The sequence below is a fragment of the Budorcas taxicolor genome, chromosome 1, assembly GCF_023091745.1.
Source record: "Budorcas taxicolor isolate Tak-1 chromosome 1, Takin1.1, whole genome shotgun sequence".
Classification (NCBI taxonomy): Eukaryota; Metazoa; Chordata; class Mammalia; order Artiodactyla; family Bovidae; genus Budorcas; species Budorcas taxicolor.
The window spans coordinates 130352716-130365693 of record NC_068910.1 but is presented as its reverse complement, the minus strand read 5'-3'; the positions used below and the strand labels follow the sequence as shown (position 1 = coordinate 130365693).

General features: G+C 35.6%; 1 protein-coding gene across 1 annotated transcript in view; it reads right to left on the bottom strand.

Moving 5' to 3' along the window:
- The window catches only part of STXBP5L (syntaxin binding protein 5L), a 308945-nt gene that overhangs the window by 113279 nt on the left and 182688 nt on the right, over positions 1-12978 (bottom strand). The window contains exons 12-15 of the mRNA XM_052639468.1: positions 12544-12691; positions 11352-11419; positions 6291-6331; positions 173-390 (exon numbers count right to left, since the gene is read on the bottom strand). Coding sequence (XP_052495428.1) covers positions 173-390; positions 6291-6331; positions 11352-11419; positions 12544-12691 — 475 coding nt within the window. The remainder of the gene's footprint in view (positions 1-172; positions 391-6290; positions 6332-11351; positions 11420-12543; positions 12692-12978) is intronic.

Here is a 12978-nt window from a genome sequence, read left to right as displayed (position 1 = left end):
TATTTTTTAACATAGTAAGTAACAAAAACAATTTAAAATTCTATGAATTGGATAACTGACCAAATACTGTACTCTTGATGGCTTAAAACCATACCAAGCACTAGTCGGAATCTATGATAATTGCTTTCTTTTAATAACTTGAAGTGTAAAAGTTAATTTTTAAATGACTTACCACTATTTCTGTTGTAATTTCATGTCTGCTGAACTTATAGATTATGACATATGCAGAGACTCCTGATACACAGAATATTCTGCTCTCTGGACACCAGTAGATCATCTGAATGGCATATGGGTCTTCCTCTACAATCTCACATGTTTGTTTTCCTTCTCCTACCTTCTGTTTTTCAAACACTTTTGAAGTTTTTAGCTTGTATAGCATCTGCAGAGTTACTATAAGATATTGAATCATAGTTATCTTCTAATTTGCACTTAATTCTTTCATTTGTTGAAGCCTTTTCAATATATCTGTTACATCACAAAAATTAAAATCTAAGTAAACAAAATTAACTACATTTTAACAAGGAATTATTCAAAGTTTTGCTCTCATATCAGTATTGTTTAGCCGGAGGAAGACTATAGGGAAAAAATAAACATTCATTGAACATATATGGTATACCAAACAATACGTAGGACTTTGTGTGCATTCTCATGTGTTCCTCAGAAAAGTCCCCTTGTTTATTGATAAAACACTTGAGCTCAGAAAGTTTATAATGAAACTACTCAATCTACTTCTTTTCCAAGATTGAGAAGTCCTTTTTTAAAAAAATTTTTAATTGAAGTACAATGCTTTACAGAATTTTGTTGTTTTCTGTCAAACCTCCACATGAATCAGCAGCCATAGGTATACATATATCCCCTCGCTTTTGAACTTCCCTCCTGTTTCCCTCCCTATCCCACCCCTCTAGGTTGATACAGAGCCCCTGGTTGAGTTTCCTGAGCCATACAGCAAATTCCCCTTGCCTATCTATTTTACATATGGTAATGTAAGTTTCCTTGTTACTCTTTCCATACTTCTTTTTTTCATTGTTTTCCCTTTTGATTGTTGGATGAAAGGTTGATGCTATTCAAGAGTTTATTCCTCTCAACAAATTTTTAGACATTCCTTCAGATGAGAAATACTTGTAATTTACCAGTTAGCAATATTAGGAATGATCTAGATTATTTTAGAAAGGTCATTTCTGAGTGGCTCTGTGTTAGGAAACAGTTATAATTTCTAAAAAGTCTGGTCTGTGAATTGTTTTCAGGCATATTTATTTGGAGGAATATTATTTCCATTTTAGAACTGGATGATAGCTCCACAATATTAAAATCTCTGATCCTAAAAAGGATTCTTGAGAAAATTTCTAAAAATCTGGGAGTTCCTGCCAAAAGTGCACAATCTGAAACAATCATGAGAAACATTAGTCAGATTCAAAATGAAAGAGATTCTACAAAAGAACTGGCCTGAACTAAAAATGCCAATCATGAAATACTTAGCAACCATGCCAGACTAAAGAAAACTCTAAAGATAGGCTGCTAAAATCCAACAAATACTCTGAGATTTTCTTTTGGTAAATGAGATATTATTGGAACAACTGGCTAAACTGAGTAAGATCTGGAAGTTAGATAATGGTATTATATTAATATTAAACTCCTGATTTTGATAACTACAATTTCATTTCATAAAAGAGTGCCCTTGTTTGTAAGAAATACACACTGAAGTATTTAGGGGAGCATGTACTGTTAAGAAGAACATATATTTGTAGCTTGCTCTCAAATGGTTACAAAAAGCTATGTATATGTATATGTTTGTGTGTGTATGTGTGTAAGAAAATGGAGGTGAAAGAGAAAGGGTGCAAGCAAGCAAGTGCTAGATTGAGAGCATGCATATGGTAGAAGGGCGGGTGAAGGGAACACATGTATACACTGAAATTTGGGTAATCTTGCTGAAGGCTATACAACACTTCATAGGACATTTTTTGTGATTTTTCTGTAAGCTTGATATGACATGGAAATAATAATACTACAGACATAATTATTTGACTTTGAGTTAACCAACAGAGATTACCCTTAGTAGGCCCAACAGAATCTGGTGAGCCCTTTAAAAGAGGGACTGAGGCCCTCCCTGAAGTTAGAGACACACTCCTTTGAAGAAACAAATCACATGAGTTTTAAACTCATGTACACCCATGGCGGATTCATGTCAATGTATGGCAAAACCAATACAGTATTGTAACGTAAAACAAAGTAAAAATTAAAATTAAAAATAAAATAAAACATTATTCAGCCATAAACAAAAAAAGCTGCAAGAAAATGAATTCTGCCAACAATTACATGAGCTTGGAAGAGAACTCTGAGCTTCAGACTAGCCAACACCTCAACTCTAGTCTCTTAGACATGAGCAAAGAACCCACATAACCTGACCCAGATTCATGACACAGAAACTGTGAAGCAATTTATGGGTACTGTTTCAAACTGCTAACTTGTGGTAATTTGCTGTGTTCAGTCAGTCAGTCATGTCCAACTCTTTGCAACCCCATGGACTGCAGCATGCCAGGCCTCCCTGTCCCTTACCATCTCCTGGAGCTGGCTCAAACTCATGTCCATTGAGTCGGTATGCCATCCAACCATCTCTTCCTCTGTCGTCCCCTTCTCCTCCTGCCTTCAATCTTTCCCAGCAACAGGGTCTTTTCTAATGAGTCAGCTCTTAGAATCAGGTGGCCAAAGTATTGGAGCTTCAGTATCAGTCCTTCCAGTGAATATTAAGGATTGATTTCCTTTAGGATTGATTGATCTCCTTGCTGTTCAAGGGACTCTCAAGAGTCTTCTCCAACACCACAGTTCAAAAGCATCAATTCTTTGGCACTCATACTTCTTATAGTCCCACTCTCACATCCACATATAGCTACTGGAAAAACCATAGCTTTGACTAGACGGACCTTTGTCAGCAATGTCTCTGCTGTTTAATATACTATCTAGTTTTGTCATAGCTTTTCTACCAAGGAGCAAGTGTCTTTTAACTTCATGGCTGTAGTCACCATCTGCAGTGATTTGGAGCCCAAGAAAATAAAGTCTGTCACTGTTTCCATTGTTTCCCCATCTATTTGCCATGAAGCAATGGGACCGGATGTCATGATCTTGGTTTTTTGAATGTTGAATTTTAAGCGAGTTTTTTCACTTTCCTCTTTCACTTTCATCATCACTTTCCTCTTTCACTTAGTTTCTCTTCATTTTCTCTCGTAAGGGTGGTATCATCTGTATATCTGAGGTTATTGATATTTCGCTCACAATCTTTATTCCAGCTTATGCTTCATCCAACCTGGCATTTTGCACGATGCACTCTGCATATAAGTTAAATAAGCATGGTGACAATATACAGCCTTTGATGTACTCCTTTCCCATTGTGGAACCAGTCTGTTGCTACATGTCCAGTTCTAACTGATGCTTCTTGACCAGCATACAGATTTCTCAGGAGGCAGGTAAGGTGGTCTGGTATCTCCATCTCTTGAACAGTTTTCCACAGTTTGTTGTGATCCACACTGACAAAGGCTTTAGCGTAGTCAATGAAACAGAAGTAGATGTTTTTCTGCAATTCTCATGCTTTTTCTATGCTCCAACAGATGTTGGCAATTTGATCTCTGGTTCCTCTGCCTTTTCTAAATCCAGCTTGAACATCTGGGAGTTCACAGTTCACTTAGTATTGAAGTCTTACTTGGAGAATTTTGAGTATTACTTTGCTAGTGTGTAAAATGAGTGCAATTGTGCCATAGCTTCCCTGGTGGCTCAGACGGTTAAGCGTCTGTCTACAATGCGGGAGACCCGGGTTCAATTCCTGGGTCGGGAAGATCCCTTGGAGAAGGAAATGGCAATCCACTCCAGTACTATTGCCTGGAAAATCCCATGGACAGAGGAGCCTGGTAGGCTACATGTAGTCCACAGGGTCGCAAAGAGTCAGACACGACTGAGCAACTTCACTTCACTTCACTTGAACATTCTTTGGCATTGCCTTTCTTTAGGATTGGAATGAAAACTGACCTTTTCCAGTCCTGCGGCCACTGCCGAGTTTTCCAAATTTTCTGGCATATTGAGTGCAGCATTTTCACAGCATCATCTTTAGGATGTGAAATAGCTCAATTGGCATTCTATTCTCTCCATCTGCTTTGTTTGTAGTGATGCTTCATAAAGCCTACTTGACTTCTCACTCCAGGATATCTGGTTCTAGGTGAGTGATCACATCATCATGGTTGTCTGGGTCATGAAGATCTTTTTTGTATAGTTCTTCTGTGTATTCTTGCCACCTCTTCTTAATATCTTCTGCTTTTGTGAGGTCCATATCATTTTTGTCATTTATTGTGCCCATCTTTGCATGAAATGTTCCCTTGGTATCTCTGATTTTCTTGAAGAGATCTCTAGTCTTTCCCATTCTATCATTTTCCTCTATTTCTTTGCATTGATCACTGAAGAAGGCTTTCCTATCTCTCCTTGCTTACTCAGCAACTGAAGATGAATACAGCTGATCCTTGAACAATACAGGTTTGAAATGCATGGGTCCAGTTATTCTCATATTATTTTCAGTAGTAAATAGAACAGTACTACACAATCTGAGGATGACTGAATCCTCAGATGCTGAATCACAGATACAGAGGAACACTGTATGTGAGGGCCAACTATAAATTATGCCCCAACTGTAAGTTATGGGTAGAGGGTTGACTGTGTAGAGGGTTGGTATAGCCAATCTGACTGACTCCCATGTTGTTCAAGGGTCAACAGTACACATATCTATTCAAACTAAATATAACTTCATTTCCTGTACTGGACCCTATCCCACAAAATTGGCAGACTAACTGATATTTCTCTAATAACATCCACTGGTTTGAAGATATGCTGTTATAATGGATTACAGTAAAAAAAATTAAAGATGTTGCAAACTTTTGCAACCTATGTTCTGAGTGTAATAAAATACTTTATTTAGAAATTAACTTTCTAAAATATCATCATGTATGCTTTCAGGGTGGCATGCACTTAAGTCATTAGAGGGTTAAACTGTCTTCTCACATTTTAAAAGATAAGGAGTAACTTAGAGGTGGTATGAAATGAGCAAAGATTTCACTGTGAAATTAATTGTGTTCATGAAACAAACTCAGATTTACATGAAAAGGTTTATCAAAATAAAAAAACTGTCATTCTTTGGAATTTCTCCTTGATCAACTGTTCTTTATTGTGAGGTCAGAAAGGGGCCTCAGAATTCATGGTTTTAAATCTTTTAATAATTTCCCTTTGCTGATGTTTTGTTCCACTGCTAAAGGACTCTAGCTTGCAGACTAAGACTATCATTAATATTCAACTTTCTTCCCCCTGCTTTTCTGCTTACCACAGTCTTTCTCAGTTTACTTCTATACCTTCAGGTATCACTTTAATGCTGCTTCTTCATTACATACCATTCTTGACTGTTCTTCCTAACTGATGGACATTTGTACTTGAATTTCCTGGTGTTCCAACAAAACCCAAACCTCCAGAACTCTCCTGTATTCTTATTTCCAAAGAGTTACCTCCATCTTGATGATTACTCATCTCACAAAATTAAGAGACATTACTCACTTATTCTCTCCTCCTAGTCCTATCAAAATCTTATCTTCCAAAATTCACACTAAATGTTACCCCATCAAAATACATTCCTGAATCTACCTGGTTCAAATAAATCTCCCATTTCCAATATCAAACAGAACTTGGGTTGTACTACATTTAGAGTTCTTACCATACTGTTTGCCCTATAAATCTTCTGAAGGGTATGTATGGGTATAGTCAAGTCTTAAATATTTTTGCACATCCTTCAATGTTGAACAGATTACTTTTTGTCCTTAAATTATGTAATTCTCAAGATTTCAAAAGAAAATTTACATTTATCAAATTATTTCTTTTGATTCTCAGGCACTTGGTAGACAAGCAGCAAAGGTAAAAGAAAAGAATAGTAGGACAAAAGAACTTTTCCAAGACCACAGAGTGAAGAAGTGAAGGAAATTCCCTGAGCAGAGTTACTCTGACATATGAATAATTTGGTACATTTTTTCAGTGTAAATATAATAGGTTGCTAATAAACAGTGATTTCAGTTGTGCCTATATCATAGAAAAAAAGTAAAGTAGAAATAATACTTTAAAATGATTTAGTATTACAGGAAATGCATTTTGGTAACACAACCATAAGTGTATGCTAAATATGTATCTAAAATGTTAACTGTCCAAACTAAAAAGTGGTAAATGGCTATGAGTAAATACTAACCAAGTTTTTTTCTATAATAGAAGGAAAAACTTACTTGCAGATGCATCCCAAAACTTGATTGATCCATCTGCATGCCTAGATAAGAAATAAATTAGCATTAAGTATGGTCAATTAAAAAACTGTAATTATTCAAACTGTATAAAAACTTGAATTACTATTAGTGATCCCATGGACTGTAGCCTGCCAGGCTCCTCTGTCCATGGGATTCTCCAAGCAAGAATACTGGTGTGGATAGCCTGTCCTTTCTCCAGGGAATCTTCTCAACCCATGGATCACATTCAGGTCTCCTGCACTGCATGTGCGTTCTTTACCACTGAGCCACAGAGTACAGAATATGTCCCAACACATTTCATGAGGTCAGCTCTATCCTGACACCAAAGCCAGGGAAAAACATGGCAAGAAAAGAAAATGACAGACCAATATCCCTTGAGCATAGATGTAAGAAAAAAAAATGTCAACAAAATATTAGCAAATCTAATTTAAAAAGCATAAGGATAATATATCATAAAACTAAGTTGGCTTATCCTGGAAATGTGATGCCAGTTAAACATTCTTAAAAATAAATCACCATATATATTTCATTATACTGTCAGATTGAAAAAGAAAAACCATTATCATCTCAATAAAGAAAAAGCACCTGAATTTAAAGTGATTCACCACCACTACAGTGTTACAGGATTCTGTTTTTGTCTATGTATTTACTTTTACCAGAGAGCTTTATATTTTCATATGCTTTCATTCTGTTGTCTAACGTTCATTCATTTCAGCTCAAAGGACTCCCTTTAGTAATCCTTGTGAGGCAAGTGTACTGCTAATAAATGGTTTCAGTTCTTGTTTATCTTAGTGAAAGTGAAAGTCGCTCAGTCATGTCTGACTCTTTGTGACCCCATAGACTATACAGTCCATGGAATTTTCCAGGCCAGAATACTGGAGTGGGTAGCCTTTCCCTTCTCCAGGGTAGCTTCCTGACCCAGGAATCGAACCAGGGTCTGCTGCATTGCAGGTAGATTCTTTACCAACTGAGCTATCAGGGAAGCCCTTTGTTTATCTTGGAAGGCCTTTATTTCTCCTTCATTTTTGAAGTACAGTTTCCTAGACACAGTGTTCATGGCTTGTTTTTCTTTTATTCTTAATGCACTTTAAACACATCATCCTACTCCCTTCTAGCCTATATATTTCTGAGGAGAAATCCAATGATAATCTCCTGTAAGTTTTCATACACACAATGAGCAGCTTTTCTGTTGCTGCTTTTAAGACTGTTTCTTTGTCTTTGTCAATTTGTTTATAATGTGTCTCAGTGTTGTCCACCTTGGGTTCATCCTCACTAGAGTAGTCTGATACATATCCAATGAATATGGAAGTCCATTTACTTCCTCAGATTTGAGAAGTTTTCAGCCAACATTTCTTGAAATAATTCCTCTGTCCCATTCTTTTAACTTTATCCCTCTCACTCAGTATTTCTTATTGTCTGTCTTCAAGTTTGCTGGTTCTTTCTTCTGACTAAATCTGCTATTGATCCCCTCCAGTAAAATCTTCAATTCAGTCATTGTATTCTTTCACTTAAGACTTTATTTCTGGTTCTTTTAATAGTTTCTATGTCTCTGTTAATATTTTAATTTCACTCATGCATCACTTTCCTTATTTTGTTTAGTTGTCTGCCTGTGTTCTCCAGTCATGCATTGAGTTTCTTTGAGGCAATTATTTTGAATTGTCATGTAATCACAGATATCAAATTCTTTAGGGTCAGTTTCCAGACATGTTTCTTATTCCTTTGATTGGGCTGTGTTTGCCTATTTTTTTATGTGCCTTGTTATTTTATGTTGTGAATTTAGCATTTGAAAATACAGCCACCTGTTATCAACTGGCTTTATAGAGGGGAAGACCTTCACCAAGCTCTCTGGGGTCTCTCAAACCTTCAGTAGGGATGCGTCTTCTCTGGGATTGTTGTATAATTTCCAAGCTATAGAGGTTTGCTGGTTTCTTTTTTTCAGGAGCTTGCACTCTCTTGCTCCATCCATTATGTCTGTAGTACTGCAAGTTTCTTGGCATTTCAATAAGCCACTGAGCTCTCCCTTGTTTTCTGTGGATACCCAGGCATCCAGATTCTATCAGTATTCTGACTGAGGGGAGATAAAAACTAGTCTCTTTGGAAGTCCCTTGAAAAGCAGGAACACTGGATGCACAGTCTATTCCATAACTTCCTTCTTATTGATTAATATTCCTCCTTGAACATGAGCTGTGCCAATTTGGGGGGGGAGCTGACACAGCTGAAATAAAATGATTATTCTCACTCATTACAGAGTGGCTGTTCTGGCTTTGAGCTCCCCTGGGGTACTATGATTTTCTAACTGGTTTCTAGAGTTTTCATAAAGGGTTTTAGACAATATATTGTTGTTAAATCTGTGTGTCTGTGGGAGAACAAGGTCTGGGGTTACTTATTTTGACATCTTGCTGATGTCACTCTCCACTGACTCTTTTATGAAGTATTTTTCTGTCCTTTTTCTCTTAACCTGGCGATACTATTATATTTGAAGTGAGTGTATTGTTAATGGCATACAGTTTGGTTATATTTTTTAATCCACTCTGCCAATCAATGCATTTGAACTAATGTATTTAGACCATTTACATTTAAGCCTTAAAATTTCAATAATTACACTGTCTTTTTTTTCAATGCATTTGAACTAATGTATTTAGACCATTTACATTTAAGCCTTAAAATTTCAATAATTACACTGTCTTTTTTTCAATGCATTTGAACTAATGTATTTAGACCATTTACATTTAACCCTTAAAATTTCAATAATTACACTGTCTTTTTTTTTCTTTTGTTTTTTTCCTCTTTTATTGTCACTGTTTTTTCACCTTCTTTCCTATGGGCTATTTGAATTATTTTAGTACATCCATTTTTATGAGTCAGTAATGTTTTGAGTATATCTATTAGCCCAGTTTTTTTTTTTTTTAAACAGGGTTGCATTAGGTACTGCATTGTATATTCATTTAACTTATCATAGCTACTGATGTTATCATACTACCATTTTAAGGTAGGTAGGGGTGCTACTGGTAAAGAACCTGCCCGTGAAGGCAGGAGATGTAAGAGATGCAGGTTCGATCCCTGGGTTGGGAAGATCCCCTGGAGGAAGGCATGGCAACCTACTCCAGTATTCATATCTGGAGAATCCCACGGACAGAGGAGCCTGGCAGGCTGCAGTCCATAGGTATCGCACACAGTTGGACATGACTGAAGCAACTTAGCACATAAAAACTTTATCTTTCTTTATACCAGTTTACCCTTGCCCATTTATAATTGCCTTAAATATATCCTCTATACATATGTAGAACCACATCAAACAATGTAACCATAATATTTTCTTCAACCATCAAATATAATTTTAAAAACTCAAAAGCAAGAAAGCCTATTGTATTTGCCCAGATTTTTACTTACTTACTTATGAGGAAGGGCTTCCTTCCTTCCTCATAATCCAAGGTTCCTTCTTTTATCATTTGCTTTTTGTTTAGAGAACTTGCTTTTGGCTTTCTTTTTGATATGTCTGATATAGACAAATTCTTAGTTTCCTTCATCTTAGAATGTATTAATTTCTAATTTCTAGAATATATTTTTGCTGGGTATAAGATTCTAAGTTGCCAGTTCTTTTCTTTCTGCACTTGAAAGATTCAGGTTTCCTCTGGCCTCCATGTTTTCTAGTGGGAAATCTGCCTTCATTCAAATTAGTTTTGCCCAGTTGGTAAAAGTGTCATTTCTCTTTTGCTGTTTTCATGATTTTTTTCCCTTGTAATTTAGTTTTCAGTATTTTGACTATAATGTATCTTGTGGACTTCTTGTGACTCACCCACCTTCTACAATCTCTCAGTTCATGTCTCTTGCCAAATTTGGGAAGTTTTCATCATTATTTCCTTATGAACTCTTTCAGCCCTGTTCTTTTCTCCTTCCCCAGTGGACTTCCACTGACACAAAAAGGGGAGGGTATATGGCTCCTCATTACTGCTGGACAGTGCTGGGGATTCTGTCTCCCCATATGATCTCTGTCACCACAGGTAATGAGTTTCATTACCACTCAGCAGAGTTAAAAGTCCCAGCTCCCTACTCGGACTTATGCTCAGTCTCAGAGACTGAATTGGGGTAAGTTGAGGTACACTGTTGTGGCCTGATGAGGGTGGAAGTCCAGGCTCCCCATTCAGTCTCAGATGAAATGGGTTGGGGTGGGGCCACAATTTTTTCCTGTGGTGGTTAGTTGCAGTAGAAAGATTATTTTCTAAAAATTTTCTGTCTTGATAGGCCACCCCTTTCCTCATCTTTTGGCTAGAGAGAGCTAGCTTTTGTTGGGCCTTTCAGGTTTGTGCCCACTGGAAATTCCAGGTTGCCAGCTTTTTCAGTTCCAATTCTCGGATATATGAGACAAAAACAAAAGCCAGGAAACTCACCTCCATGACATTCCTTGGGTCTTTGGGGCCCTAGCCAGTGTGACTTCTCTTCATCTTTTTCAATCATATTATGTTTTTAAACACATAATATCCAGGGGATTTAGTTGTACTTAGTGGGAAGAATAGGGAAAATTAAATCTATTCTATATCCCCAGAGTCCCTTATTATCTTTTAAATCTTATCTTGTGTGTTGCTATGTTTCTATTTTTATTTCTAATATTAGAGTATGAAGTAGACTGCTATAGGAAGTAATAAGATTTCTGGTGCTAAAAGTTTTGAAATATACTTTAAATAATCACCTAATGGGGATACAGAGCAGTGTTTCCTAGATTTGGAAGGAGTCAAGAGATACTGGTAAGGACCTTTCCAAGGCTAATAGTCTATGAATTCTACAGAAATTCATTGACTAATTTTTCATGATTTTTCTATCTTTGACCTTCGTGTGTTCTTATAATCTATACTTATTTATTGTTATATAGCTATTTTTTCAATGGTTTGACTCTTCTATAAAGGTTATAATCTTTGGACAGAAGCTGTGTCTTATATTTTTATTTAAACTATCAGCATTACTAGAGCACAATTATGGAAAAGTGTGAATAGTCAATGAAATATTTTTGATGATAAATTGATAAACTCATAAATCACAACCACTTACCCAGTAATAATGATTTCTGGATATGTTTGTGTGCCAAGGTTCCAAGCTCCTCCACTGATTGGCCACTCCTAAATAGATTACATAGGAAGAAATCATAAGCTTTAATTTTTTTAATTTAAATGACTTAGAAATTTAAAATAAAAATATTTTAAAATAAGAGTAAAAGTTTCACTTAAAATAGCTGTTGAGTAATTAAGAATTAAATTTGTAGCTATCTTTTAATTCTTTCATTGAACAATTCCAAGTGTATAACTTAATATCCTCTGAAAACATAGATTTTTTAATAAATATTACCATTGATCTAAAAATGCAAAGAAGCATTTTTAGCCATACAAATACAGTGTTGCTACATTTTCCACATAGTCTATGTACTCCCAAACTGTTGTGGTGCCATTTAATACAAAGCACTATGTAAACTGTGTCCCCTGGAGTTGTCCATCTGAACAGTCCTGTGCAAATAACAGAAATTATAATGGGGAGATCTATTAAAATTGTAGGCATTTCAATACTGTAGTTAAATATAACAAAATGGAATTCTAGGAGGTTATTTAACAAATGACTTTTGATAATTATCTTATTAACCACTGATTGATAAGAAATAACTAGAAAGATTTGACTTGAATTTTTTAAAACTATAGTCTTTCACCTAAAATAATCTAAAGTAACATCCTATTACTCAAACTTATGTTAGTTTAAATATATATTTAGCATAGACTTCCCTGGCAGCTCAGAGGTCAAGAATTCACCTGCAAGGCAGCAGCTGCATGAGAGACGGGTTCGATCCCTGGGTTAGGAAAATCCCCTGGAGAAGGGAATGGCAACCCACTCCAGTATTCTTGCCTGGAGAATCCCCATAGACAGAGGAGCCTGGCAGGCTACAGTCCACAGGGTTACAAAGAGTTGGACAAGACTGAAGTGACTCAGTACACATATACTAAATATACACGATAGGTAATTATATCAGTATATAACTGTATACTTAATATATAAGAAATTTATATTATTGTAGACTTAAAGCTATGTAGCATTTAGATAATTTGGCTTTCAGAAATTGTCTTTTTTGGTGTACAAGCTTATGACTTGAAAATAATTTAGTTCAAGTCATTTTCTGACTTTCCATAGGAAAAAAAATAAAAAGTATGATCATATGGATATGAATACAGGAAAATATTTTTCTAATTGTTGCTTTTACCTTATTACTGTATCCTTGTTTTTTATGCTTGACTCCTATAGAGTAGAGCACTAGAATCAAATCTGGTGGGCAGTCAGCAAAGTATGCTGTGCACGTAACTGGTGATTCATGAATGTCCATGGGATATGGATTTTCAAAGATTGGAAAGCTAATAGACAAAGATAATATATTAGTATCATTTTATAATATAAAATTTGATATAAAAATGACATAACTTTTATAAAACAAATCCTAAAACCTTCTAAATATTGATTATACATTTCACATAATTGTTTTTTAAGCATCATAAACAATCATCACCTGAACAAGAATTCTCTTTAAAAAAAAATATCTATAAAATGTACTATTAATACTGGTAAAATTTTACTTGAATAAACTCATTTTCTTTCTTGTAATTCCAAAATTCCACAGCAATATTACTTTCTAATATACATA